This window comes from Canis aureus, chromosome 9, assembly GCF_053574225.1.
Source record: "Canis aureus isolate CA01 chromosome 9, VMU_Caureus_v.1.0, whole genome shotgun sequence".
Taxonomy (NCBI): domain Eukaryota; kingdom Metazoa; phylum Chordata; class Mammalia; order Carnivora; family Canidae; genus Canis; species Canis aureus.
Window position 1 is genome coordinate 3678643 of NC_135619.1, and position 14297 is coordinate 3692939.

Below are 14297 nucleotides of genomic sequence, written 5' to 3' on the forward strand. Positions count from 1 at the left end.
AAATATGTTTATTTTGGGTTGGCTATTTACAACGGCAACACCACCAACTTATTCCTCATACTTAGAATAATCTTTGGAAAATATAAGTTTCATCATGCCTTTCCCATGAGATCCTTTAATTGCTCTCCATTACATCCAGAATAAAAACGAAACTCTTCACTGAAGACTGAAATCCTATAAGGATTGACTCCTGCATATCTCTCTGATTTAATTCCCCACCCTCCTCCCTCACCCATTATCTTCCTGTCATTTCATGTTCTTGAAGCCATGAAGCTCAGCCTGAACCCAGAGCCCTAGTGCACACTAATCTTTTACCACTCATGGTTTTTATTTTCTGTGCTTGTGCTTGATAGCATCTTTTTCTGAAAATTCTAGTTCTGACACTCTCTTCCAGAAAACATCCCTGAGTATACAATGTGGGAACCTCCACATTGCTTCCACACCCAGTGGATTTCCTGCACCATCCACTATACCTTTCTATCACCTAGTAACTTTATATTAGTTTAACTTTAAAAAAAAAATTTATCACTAACATTTATTGATGAGATGGAAAAAAATTAGCTCTTTATAGTCCATCTTCCTTTATAGACCATGTGGTCTTTGAGGCTTTGACCACTGCTTGACTTGCCTATCTGTTGCCCAAATTTTGCAAGATACTCAGTGGAAAAAAAGAAAAAAAAAGAGTGGAAAAACAACAGCTATCTGGACACTGATATCTTGCCCCAGCTTAGATAAACCCTGCCTTGTTTGCTGATCATGGGATTTCCATATCTTTGCACTCAACCTCTTTCCTAATCATTGCATCTCAAGATCTGGGTTTTTATCTGAGATGCCCCCTTCTTTAAGTGTGAAAGGTTGAGGGATGAAAGGGAAGGCCCATATTTATTGCTGATATGAAATGAAGTTTGCAGGAATCAGTCATTTCCTAAGTACTTCACTTAAATTTTCTCTGCACAGTGGGGCGGCTATGCCATCCTTGTAACTAATCTCCTTTACATTATGTAGCCGAAGAAATGATGTTATTGAAACAAGGTCCTTTTTTCAGGCTTCCACAAACTGGTTCTGTGCAACAAAAAGTTGTTTAAACTTGGCTTTTGCTTTATTGTGTATAAAATGATATCTGTGTTAGGTGATGTTCTCCAATTCTTCCCCTTTAAAGGAACTTAAGTGTTGATGTTGTCAAATATATCCAAGTTTTTATTACAAATAGACAGTAATTAAATGAGAAATTAAATGTCTCCAAAGTGTCCCCATCCACTTTTTAAAAAGTTTTAATTCCAGTATAGTTAACATACAGTGTTATATTAGTTTCAGAAAACAACTTAGTGATTCAACACTTACAATGCCCGCTTCTCATCATGATAAGTGTCCTCCTTAATCCCCATCACTTATTTCCCCCATTCCCCCACACACTTTCCCTGGTGACCATCAGTTTGTTCTCTATAGATAAGAGTATGTTTATTGGTTTGCCTCTCTCTTCCCCCCCCCGATTTGCATGTTTTGCTTCTTTTTTTTAAAAAAATATTTTACTTATTTATTTTTTGAGAAAGAAAGTGAGCAGAGGGGAGAGGGACAGATGGGGAAGGAGAGAGAGAATCTGAAGCAGGCTCAGTGTCCAAAACAGATCCCAATCCAGGGCTCAATCTCATGATCCTGAGATCATAACCTTAGCTAAAATCAAGAGTTGGATGTTTAACTGACTGGACCACCCAGGCACTGCTGTTTTCTTTCCTAAATTCCATATATGAGTGAAGTCACATGGTGGTTTTCTCTGACTGACTTATTTCACTTAGCATAATGCCCTCTAGTTCCATCCACATAATTGCTAATGGCAAGATTTCATTCTATTTTATAGCTGAGTAATATTCCATTATATATCACTTCTTTATACATTCATCAGTAGATGGACATTTGGGTTCTTTTCATAATTTGGCTATTGTTGATAAAGCTGCTATAAAACAGGATGCATTCATCCATTTGAATTAGTGTTTTTGTATCCTTTGGGCAAATAACTAGTAGTGCAATTGCTGGACCATAGGGTAGCTCTATTTTTAACTTTTTGAGGAACCTCCATACTGTTTTCCATAGAAGCTGCAAATTTTATGAATGGGACTCACAGAAATTTAACTAATTTGATGAGGAAGATCTCAACTGTTTCGGCTACCTGAGTCAATTGAAATCAAATATATAAGACATATGAGCTAGAACTAAATTCAATCTCATTTTGGCTAATTTGACAGGATGATGTTCTTTGAGTAAAGTTACATTATCTACATCATCCTGAGTCAATTTTGGTTATTTCATTTTCATTAGAATATTATCATTTAACTCATGATTTTAAACATATTTACAAAAGGTATGGTGTGAGCTCTTTTAAGTCATTTAGCTTTTTAAAATTTATGTTTACAGAGGTATAGCACACTAAAATTCACCCTTTTTAGGTAAGTTGATAAATTTAGAAAAGCATGTAGTCATGTGACTACCATCTCAATCAAGATATGGAAGACTTTTATCAACCTTCTTCTCACCGAAACCCCTGGAAACCCCAATCTGACTTCTACTTTGTGTTTTTTCCAGGATGTCACAGTGTCATTGCTTTTATCTTTATTAGATTCTTATTTTTGCTGTCCTTGATTTTTTCCATTTTTCTGTTTTAATTGCTTTCAATTCAAAACTTAATTTTTGTTTTTACAATTTTTCTTGTTTAAAAATGAGGGCATGTATGACCCAGCAATTGCACTGCTGGGGATTTACCCCAATGATACAGATGCAGTGATATGCTGGGACACCTGCTTCCCAATGTTCTTAGCAGCAATGTCCACAATAGCCAAACTGTGGAAGGAGACTTGGTGTCCATCGAAAGATGAATGGATAAAGAAGATGTGGTCTATGTATAAATGGAATATTAGTCAGCCATGAGAAACAACAAATAACCACCATTTGCTTCAACGTGGATGCACCTGGAGGGTATTATGCTGAGTGAAATAAGTCAATCAGAAAAGGACAGACATTTTATGGTCTCATTCATTTGGGGAATTTAAAAATTAGTGAAAGGGAATAAAAGGAAAGGAGAGAAAATGAGTGAAAATATCAGTGAGGGTGACAAACCATGAGAGACACCTAACTCTGGGAAATGAACAAGGGGTGGTGGAAGGGGAGGTGGTTGGGGGGTTGGGGTGACTGGGCGATGGGCATGGAGGGGGGCACTAGGTGGGATGAGCACTGGGTGTTATGCTATATCTTGGCAAATTGAACTCCAATAAAAAAATTTAAAAAATGAGAGCATGTACAAATATAACTTTTCCTCTAATATTTTTTCTTTTTTGATTAAATTCAGTTAAAGTAACATATCCTATATTACTAGTTTCAGAGGTAGAATTTAGTGATTCATCAGTTGCATATAACACCCAATGCTCATCACATCACATGCCTTCCTTAATGCCCATCACCCAGTTACCCAATGCCCACCTAACTCTTCTCCAGCAACCCTCAGTTTGTTCCCTAGAGTTAAGTGTCTCATGGTTTGCCTCTCTCTTTTTTTTGCCTTATTTTATTTTTCCTTCTTATCTATATACATCTGTTTTGTTCCAAAATTCTGCATGAGTGAAATCATATGGTATTTGTCTTTCTTCCACTGATCTTTTTTGTTTAATACGCTCCAGTTCCATTCATGTTGTTGCAAATGGCAAAATTTCATTCCTTTTGATGAATGATTAGTATTCCATGGTGTCTGTATCCCAGATGTTGTTGTATTATTGCCAAATATTTTTTTACTTTACTTTTTGTGTTTTTGTGGTCCTGAATTGTTTTCAATGCCAAACATTGTTGTATATTTTTATTTGTTTGTTTATTTATTTATTTATTTTTGTTTTGTCACCAATTTTATTATTTAAAAGTTTTTTTAATTTCTTAAAATTTTATTATATTTATTTTTTTAATACTAAATTTATTTTTTCTTGGTGTTCAATTTGCCAACATACAGAATAACATCCAGTGCTCATCCCGTCAAGTGTCCTCCTCAGTGCCCATCACCCATTTACCCCCAACCCCACTCTCCTCACCTTCCACCACCCCTAGTTCATTTCCCAGAGTTAGGAGTCTTCATGTTCTGTCTCTCTTTCTGATATTTCCTACCCATTTCTTCTCCCTTCCCTTCTATTCCCTTTCACTATTATTCATATTCCCCAAATGAATGAGAACATATAATGTTTGTCCTTCTCTGATTGACTTCCTTCACTCAGCATAATACCCTCCAGTTCCATCCATGTGGAAGCAAATGGTGGGTATTTGTCTTTTCTAATGGCTGAGTAATATTCCATTGTATACATAAACCACATCTTCTTTATCCATTCATGTTTCGATGGACACCGAGGCTCCTTCCACAGTTTGGCTATTGTGGACATTGCTGCTGGAAACATCGGGGTGAAGGTGTCCCGGCGTTTCATTGCATCTGTATCTTTGGGGTAAATCCCCAGCAGTACAATTGCTGTGTTGTAAGGCAGGTATATTTTTAACTGTTTGAGGAACCTCCACGCAGTTTTCCAGAGTGGCTGCACCAGTTCACATTCCCACCAACAGTGCAGGAGGGTTCCCTTTTCTCCGTATTCTCTCCAACATTTGTGGTTTCCTGCCTTGTTAATTTTCCCCATTCTCACTGGTGTGAGGTGGTATCTCATTGTGGTTTTGATTTGTATTTCCCTGATGGCAAGTGATGTGGAGCATTTTCTCATGTGCGTGTTGGCCATGTCTGTCTTCCTCTGTGAAATTCTCAACAAGATACTAGCCAGTAGGATACAATAGTACATTATGAAAATTGTTCACCATAACCAAGTAGGTTGTATTCCTGAGACACAAGGGTGGTTCAACACTCATAAAACAATCAATGTGATTCATCAAATCAGCAAGAGAAAAACCAAGAACCATATGATCCTCTCATTAGATGCAGAGAAAGCATTTGACAAAATACAGCATCCATTCCTGATCAAAACTCTTCAGAGTGTAAGGACAGAGGGAACATTCCTCAACATCTTAAAAGCCATCTACAAAGATCCCACAGCAAATATCACTCTCAAATAGGAAACACTGGGAGCCAATCCCATAAGATCAGGATCAAGACAGGGATATCCACTCTCACCACTGCTATTCAACGTAGTACTAGAAGTCCTAGCCTCAGCAATCAGACAACAAAAAGAAATAAAAGGCATTCAAATTGGCAATGAAGAAGTCAAACTCTCCCTCTTCGCCGATGACACAATACTGTACCTAGAAAACCCAAAAGACTCCACCCCAAGATTGCTAGAACTGATAGAGCTATTTGGCAGTGTGGCAGGATACAAAATCAATGCCCAGAAGTACGTGCCATTTCTATACACTAACAATGAGACTGAAGAAAGAGAAATTAAGGAGTCAATCCCATTTACAATTGCACCCCAAAAACATAAGATACCTAGGAATAAACCTAACCAAAGACGTAAAGGATCTATACCCTAAAAACTGTAAAACACTTCTGAAAGAAATTCAGGAAAACACAAAGAGATGGAAAAATATTCCATGCTCATGGATTGGAAGAATTAATATCGTGAAAATGTCAATGTTACCCAGGGCAATTTACACGTTTAATGCAATCCCTATGAAAGTACTACGGACTTTCTTCAGATAGTTAGAACAGATTATTTTCAGATTTGTGTGGAATCAGAAAAGACCCCGAATAGCCAGGGGAATTTTAAAAAAAGAAAACCATATCTGGGGGCATCACAATGCCAGATTTCAGGTTGTACTACAAAGCTGTGGTCATGAAGACAGTGTGGCACTGGCACAAAAACAGACACAGATCAATGGAACAGAATAGAGAATCCAGAAGTGGACCCTAAACTTTTTAGTCAACTAATATTCGATAAAGGAGGAAAGACTATCCACTGGCAGAAAGACAGTCTCTTCAATAAATGGTGCTGGGAAAATTGGACATCCACATGCAGAAGAATGAAACTAGACCAGTCTCTTGCACCATACACAAAGATAAACTCAGAATGGATGAAAGATCTAAATGTGAGACAAGATTACATCAAAATCCTACCAAACTTCTTGTGTGATTGAGTTCTAGTTTCAAGGCATTATGGTCTGAGAATATGCATGGGACGATCCCAATCTTTTGGTATCGGTTCAGACCCGATTTGTGACCCAGTATGTGGTCTATTCTGGAGAAAGTTCCATGTGCACTTGAGAAGAATGTGTATTCAGTTGAGTTTGGATGTAAAGTTCTGTAGATATCTGTGAAATCCATCTGGTCCAGTGTATCATTTAAAGCTCTCGTTTCTTTGGAGATGTTGTGTTTAGAAGACCTATCGAGTGTAGAAAGCGCTAGATTGAAGTCACCAATTATAAGTGTATTGTTATCTAAGTATTCTTAACTTTGGTTATTAATTGATATATTTGGCAGCTCCCACGTTCGGGGCATATATATTGAGGATTGGTAAGTCCTCTTGTTGGATAGATCCTTTAAGTATGATATAGTGTCCCTCTTCATCTCTCACTACAGTCTTTGGGGTAAATTTTAGTTTATTTGCTATGAGGATGGCTGCCCCTGCTTTCTTTTGAGGACCATTTGAATGGCAAATGGTTCTCCAACCTTTACTTTTCAGGCTGTAGGTGTCCTTCTGTCTAAAATGAGTGTCTTGTAGACAACAAATAGATGGGTCCTGCTTTTTTATCCAGTCTGACACCCTGCACCTTTTGATGGGGTCATTAAGCCCATTCACGTTCAGAGTTACTATTGAAAGAGATGAGTTTAGTGTCATCATGATATCCATTCAGTCCTTGTTTTTGTGGATTGTTCCACTGAACTTCTTCTTAAAGGGGAATTTTAAGAGTCCCCCTTAAAATTTCTTGCAGAACTGGTTTGGAGGTCACATATTCTTTCAGTTCCTGCCTTACTTGGAAGCTCTTTATCTCTCCTTCTATTCTGAATGAGAGCCTTGCTGGATCAAGTATTCTTGGTTGCATGTTCTTCTCATTTTGCATCCTGAATATATCCTGCCAGCCCTTTCTGGCCTGCCAGGTCTCTTTGGAGAGGTCTGCTGTTACCCTAACACTCCTCCCCATAAAAGTCAGGGATTTCTTGTCTCTTGCTGCTTTAAGGATATTCTCTTTATCTTTGGTATTTGCAAGCTTAACTTTTGAGGTGAGGTTTTCCTTCTAGTCATTTTGCTCAATGCAGAGTGGCCAAAAACAGGTTGTATTGGGAAAAGGGGGAAAAGAGAGAAGAGAAAGAAGAAAAGAAAAAGAAAAAAAATGAAAAAAGGAAGAAAAAAAGAAGAAAAAGAGAAGGAAAAAGAGAAAAAAGGGGGGGGGAGCAAATAAAAAAGCAAAAGACAAAACAAAGCAAACAAACAAAAAAAAAACAAGGGGGATATCCTTGATTCTGTATACTGTAAGTCACTTGACTTCTCCTGGAACTTTCTAGTGCTGTTTGGTCAATAATTTGTTTATTCCCTGTCCATCTAGGTGGTCTTCTGGGGGAGGGGCCCTTTGTGTTGATTTTCAGGTGTTAGCACTTGGGGGAGCTGCTCAGCCCCTGCCTGGTGCAGGGCTCAGTGAGTGTTGTTTAAGCGGCTTATCTGGTGAGGCCAGTGTGAGGCTCATTGGGAGTTGTTTACCCCGTGAGGATTCAGAAGGAACAACTGCAGTGGCAGGGCCAGCTCTGGAGCCCTGGAGTCAGCTCCTGCAGTAACTTAGAGCTCTCTGTCTGCAGGGCCTGGAGGCTCCGGGGCGGGGCCGCTGATCTGCTCAGCTCGGGGCAGGAGCGTCCTTGCTGTCCTGGGCCCTCCCGGCTTCTGCTTGTCCCGGGGGGAGGCTGGGTCCTGGGCTGTGTCCCGCGCCCTGTGCTCCGGACCTGCACTGTTGAATTCGCGCTCCCCGTGGTGCAGCCCCCTCCCCACGGAGCCACCGCCCCAGCCCCTTCCAGCTGCTCCTGGGGCCACGCAGCCCCCTCCACGCAGAGCCTCTTCCTCTGCCGGAGCCACCTCAGAGCTGCTCCCAGGGCGCTCAGCCCCTCCTGCGTGTTGTATATTTTTAATAATAAATTCTGGTTTTATTGCATTATTATCAGTGTCTGTTATTTCTGCTTGCAGATTTTATCAAAGTTCTTTGTCATATATTGTTCATCAACTTTAAACAAGTTACTTATATTCCTTATTTATATATTTTAGATTTAATACAATTTATTTATTTTATAAATTTATTTTTTATTGATATTCAATTTGCCAACATATTGAATAACACCCAGGGCTCATCCCATCTAGTGCCCCCCTCAGTGCCAGTCACATAGTCACCCCCACCCCTCTCCCACCTCCCCTTCCCTCACCCCTAGTTCTTTTCCCACAGTTAGGAGTCTCTCATGTTCTGTCTCCCTTTCTGTTATTTCCCACTCATTTTTTCTCCTTTCCCCTTCATTCCCTTTCACTATTTTTTATATTCCCCTATTGAATGAGACCATATAATGTTTGTCCTTCTCCAATTGACTTATATTCTTTCAATGTGATTTCTTCTTATGAAAAATAGTCTTACAATTAAAAATAGTACGACTTTATTTTTTTAAAGATTTTATTTTATTTATTCATGAGAGGCACAGAGAGAGAGAGAGAGAAGCAGAGACACAGGCAGAGGGAGAATCAGGCTCCATGCAGGGAGCCCGAGGTGGGACTTGATCCCGGGTTTCCAAGATCATGCCTGGGCTGAAGGCAGCGCTAAACCACTGGGCCACTGGGGCTGCCCAATAGTACAACTTTAGATAGTGGTTGTTAAGGTAACATTTAAAAAATTAACATTCATTCATTAGCACATGCTTGGGTGCTACCAGTATGTACTAAGTATAAGCTAACTAGTATTACGTCTATTATGCCCTATAGGCTTTGAATATTCCAATGACTTTTTTTAAAGGATCATAAGTTGAAATTTATCTGTTAAGGAAACTTGATTAATTATGTATTTCAGATATTCTATGTCCTTATTTTTCTTACTGTCTGAGAGAAATTAATCTACTACTATTTTATTTGAGTTAATGAGTTTTTTCTTTGCTTCATATTGATTCTAAGTATTTTTGGTAACAAACATTGCATGAGAGTTGCAGGTGTTTGTGGTTTTGTCTTTATCATGTCATCTCCTGTCCATCTTTGTTCTGAAATGAGAGGAGGGCAATTTGTTAATCTTTATCTTCTAACATGTGTGAAGACTTATGTGGTGGAAGAGTCAAAATAGGTGTGGGGATTACAGGCAATCCTCTTTAGAAAACAAAGATGATAAGGGTGAGTATAGTATTAACCCTTAATATTTTCTGAACTAATTTCTATATAAGGCTGCATTGATTTGCTTTAATTGCCATAACGAAGTACCACAGACCAAGAGGTATAACAGAAATTTATTTGCTCATAATCTTGGAAGCCCTAAGTACAAGATCAAAGTATTAGCAGAGTGGGTCTCTTCTGAGGCCTCTCACCTTGGCTTATGTGACTGTCTTCATATCTTCCTCACCGTATGCCTGTCTGTGTCCAAATTTCCTCTTCTTATAAGGACAACACTCAAATTAGATGAAAGCTCACCTCACCAATCTCATTCTAAATCAGTTTTCTCTGGAAAGGCTCGGTCTCCAAATAAAGTCACATTGCAATATACTGGGAGTTTATTTGGGGGTGGACACAGTTTAAACTTTAGCACAGGTCAATAAAAAAATAATAATAATAAAGGAAGGTAAGAAAATCCAGGGAGATTTCCAATCTGGAAGCAAAAGCTAGCCACAGTCTCACTATTTAAAATAGGCAGTCAGTAGTTGATGGTGATAATCCACAACGTGAATTTAGACAGATTTGGGTTTTATGGTCAGATCCTCAACCACAGAGCTGGCTGAGCAAGTCAGATTCATCATTCACCAACTTCTTTGTAACATGACTTTGCACCCTATCATATTCAAGTATGGTTTTACAGTGATCTTCTGATTTATTATTTAAAAATAAATAAAATATTCCAAATATTACTATATTTCACAACTTTTTTTCATACATATGGTACATTACACATAGTATGATAATTTAGCAATTCCTTGAGTTTCATAAAATATGGAATTTTATTTTCTACTTCTTATTCTTTTCCTAGATTTTTTTTGTAGAGAGAGTGAATGTACAGGGGGAGGGTCAAAGGGAGAGGGAGAGAGAGAATCATAAGTTGGCCGCATATCCAGGATGGGGTCCACTTCAGCGCTCAATCTCATGACCCTGAGATCACAACCTGAATTGGTGTCAAGAGTTGGATACTTAACCAACTAAGCCGCCCAGGCACCACACTTTTCCTAGATTTTTGTTTTTTTCCCCCCAGCTTTATTGAGTTATAATTGACAAGCAAAATTTAAAAATTTTTAAAGTGTATGTGGTGATGTGATATACTTATACTTTGTGAAAAGAATTCCCCTTATTAGGTTAATTAACATATCCTTCAACAGTGTAATCAGTTATGGTTATGTTTCCTGGTTTTTCAGACATAGCTGGAGTAAGCAGACTTTTAATTTTAATTAATATTTGAATTGTAAATCTACCAATGACATTAGGTTAAGAATAATGAAACCTTTCTTTCAAGTATGTTTTCAGCTTCAGATGACTGGGCTGTCTCATGTTATTATATCTTTCCTTTATAGGCAGGAAATGACTACATTTGAGAGACAAAATCAAATTCAAGATAAGAAAAGTAAGTCATTGCTTCATAACATTTTTAAGACAAGGGAAGTTGTAAATTTAAACATCTAAATTAGTTCTGATACTGTGCTAGACAGGAAACACAGCTTGGGGTCCTTCTAGGGATGTCTTAGCCCTTCTCTTTCTCTCTCTCTTTCTTTCTTTCTTTCTTCTTTCTTCTTTCTTCTTTCTTTCTAACAAAAACTCATTTTTTTTTGTCTAACAAAACTCATTACTCATTACTTTTTGTATGACAGTAGTATCTGTATATTATTTTTTGATTTCCTTAAATTTTTAATTTTTTTCTCAAGTTTTAAACTCATTTTTGTTAGTAGTAATCATTTATTTACCTTGCTAAAAATCTAATAACTCAAGAGAGTGTTAATCAAATGACATGTAAAATACAGAAAGGGGGGGGGAAACTAGATTCTTAGCTATTTGTACTATAAGAAAAACTCCATTCTTTCCTGGGTATCCTGAATTTCTTCTTTTTCCTTGTGAATTGTACATTTTGAATTTATTAAGTTTTTATTTTAATTCTAGTATAGTTATCATACAGTTTTTTATTAGCTTCAGGTGTACAATATGGTGATTCAACAATTCAAAACATTACTCAGTGCTCATCACAGCAAGGCACTCCTTAATGTCATCACTTATTTCACTCATCCCCTGCCCAACTCCTCTCTGGGAACCATTGGTTTGTTTGGTGTGTTTCTTTCTTAAACTCTACATATGAATGAAATCATATGGTATTTGTCTTTCTCTGTCTTATTTTGCTTAGCATAATACTATTCAACTCATGTCATAACAGATGGCAAGATTTCATTATTTTTTTATTGCTAAGTAATATTTCACTGTGTGTGTGTGTCACATACTACATTATCTTTATCTATTCATCAGTTGATAGACCCTTAGGCTGCTTCCATAATTTGGTTATTGTAAACAAAGCTACTATAAACATCAGGGTGCATATATTTATTTGAGTTAATGTTTTTGTATTTTGGAAGGTAAATACCCAGTAGTGCAATTGCTGGATTCTAGGATAGTTCTATTTTTAAATTTTGAGGAACCTCCACACTGTTCTCCAGAGTGGCTGCACCAGTTTGCATTCCCACCAACAGTACAAGAGGGTTCCCCTTTCTTCACATCCTCTCCAACATTTGTTGTCTCCTGTGTTAATTTTAACCATTGTGACAGATAATCTCATTGTAGTTTTTATTTGTATATACCTGATGATGAGTGATGTTGAGCATCTTTTCATGTCTGTTGGCCATCCTCATGTCTTTTCTGCAAAAATATCTGTTCAGATCCTCTGTCCATTTTTGTAATTGTTTTTTTTTTCGGTGTTGAGTTGTTCAAATTCTAAACACATTTTTGGATATTAACTCTTTATCAGATATATCATTTGAAAATATCTTCTCCCATTGGGTAGGTTTCCTTTTTGTTTGGCTGATGGTTACCTTTACTCTTCAAAAACTTTTTATTTTGGAGTAGTCCCAATATTTATTCTTACCACTTTTATTTAACATCATACTGGAATTCCTAGGCATAATAATCAAACAATAAAAAAGAAAGGCATCCATATTGGTAAGGAAGAAGAAAAACTTTCATTTGTAGATGACACAATACTATAGAAAACCCTAAAGACCCCATCAAAGACTACTAGAACTGATAAATGAATTCAGCAAAATTGCAAAGAAAAAAAAATATCTGGAAATCTATAACATTTTTATACGTTAATAATGAGGTAGAGGAAGCATAAATTGAAAAAAGTCTCACTTACAATTACACCAAAGAGAGTAAAATACCTTAGAATAAACTGAACCAAGGAGGTGAAAGACCTGTACCCTGAAAACTATAAAACATTGATAAACTAAATTGAAGACAACACAAATAAATGGAAAGATATTCCATGTTTATGGATTGAAAGAACCAATTTGTTAAAACATACACACTACCCAAAGCAATCTATGGATTCAAATCAATCCCTATCAATGTGTCAACAGTTTTCACAGAACTAGAACAAGTAATCCTAAAATTTGTATGGAACCACAAAAGACCCTGAAGAGCCAAAGTAGTTTTGAAAAAGAACAACTGGAAATATCACAATATCAGATTCCAAGATGTACTACAAAGCTATCATTATCCAAACAGTATGGCACAGGCACAAAAATAGACACATAGATCAATGGAACAGAATAGAGACTTTGGAAATACAACCACATTCTATGGTCAACTAATCTAAACTACTAACTAACAACTAACTAAACTAATAAAGGAGGCAAGAATATATAATTGGAAAAAGATAGTCTCTTCAACAAATGGTGAAATGGTGTCTGAAAAACTGAACAGCAACATGCAATATAATGAAATTGGATCACTTTTTTACAACACATACACATAGCTCAAAATGAATTAAAGAGCTAACGTGAGACCTGAAACCATAAAATTCTTACAAGAAAACATAGGCAGTAATTTCTTTGATATCAGCTATAGAAAAAAAGTTAGATATGTCTTACTTGATAAAGAGAAAAAAAACAAAATTAAACTATTGTGTATGGTTTATTTTGAGCAACACTTTATGAACATCCATGGGAAGCAATTAACCCAAATCCTGCTGTTTTAATTTCTATATAGAAGTTTTAAATAAGGCCATTTGAAAATTAGCTATGTTGTGTTTCTTTTTTCTCTTCTCTTCTTTTTTTCTTTTCTTCTTTTGCTCTAGTACTCATTTTTTGGCATAGTAACCATATGTAGTAATCATGTAACTACTCAGAATGAATAATTATGAACAGCAATGTTTGTCCCTGGGGATAGACATATCTGAAAGAAACTCATTTTTTATCCCTACTGCCTCAACTTACAGCCAAGTGTATTGATATCATTTTTAGCCTCATTATTTGGAAATTTTCATTTCTTAATCACCTGTCAGCTCATGGTGCTTGCTTCTGGAACTACTGCTTCATTGAGCCTATTTCATGGCCCATGAAATAAATGTATTTCACCAAACATCATCACAGCCATAAGTAGAATAATATATTTTAAAAACATCATAGTGTTAGACATAAAATTGTCATAGGAGACAATCATATCGATTGTATGTATATGTATATGATTGTACTAAAGCATGGCAGAAAATACATTTCTAACTCTAGGTTTTGTTTAAAAAAAAAGTGAAGTGCCTCTGTCAAAATGTAACTACAGACTCTAATAGACAATTGTCAATCTTAAACTACCCTATCACTAGCACTTACAAATATTGGTCAAAATCTACATCCTAAAACTGTTTCTTTCTTCATTTCTCTGGCCTCTATGCCCTACTGTTCATGTCCTAGGTCATGGCTACCTTTCTGCTCCCTGACATGCCTTTTCTTGGGGACACCTAAGGTGTGGGTGCCCTTTAGTCATCCAGCCTTGGATTTTTCCTACTTCATAAAGAATTGGTGACTGATGAATTTTTCTTCTTATAATCTTTGAAATAATTTTCTGGTGAAGCTATCTAGGGTAGAAGACATTTATAAAGAAAATTTTTAACATGCAGATGAAAACCTACAGACTATTACCATTTTCTTGCAGCTTTAT

At 36.8% G+C, this 14297-nt stretch overlaps 1 protein-coding gene across 1 annotated transcript in view; it reads left to right on the forward strand.

Moving 5' to 3' along the window:
* The window catches only part of GCSAML (germinal center associated signaling and motility like), a 125269-nt gene that overhangs the window by 99636 nt on the left and 11336 nt on the right, over nt 1–14297 (forward strand). The window contains exon 4 of the mRNA XM_077908432.1: nt 10679–10728. Coding sequence (XP_077764558.1) covers nt 10679–10728 — 50 coding nt within the window. The remainder of the gene's footprint in view (nt 1–10678; nt 10729–14297) is intronic.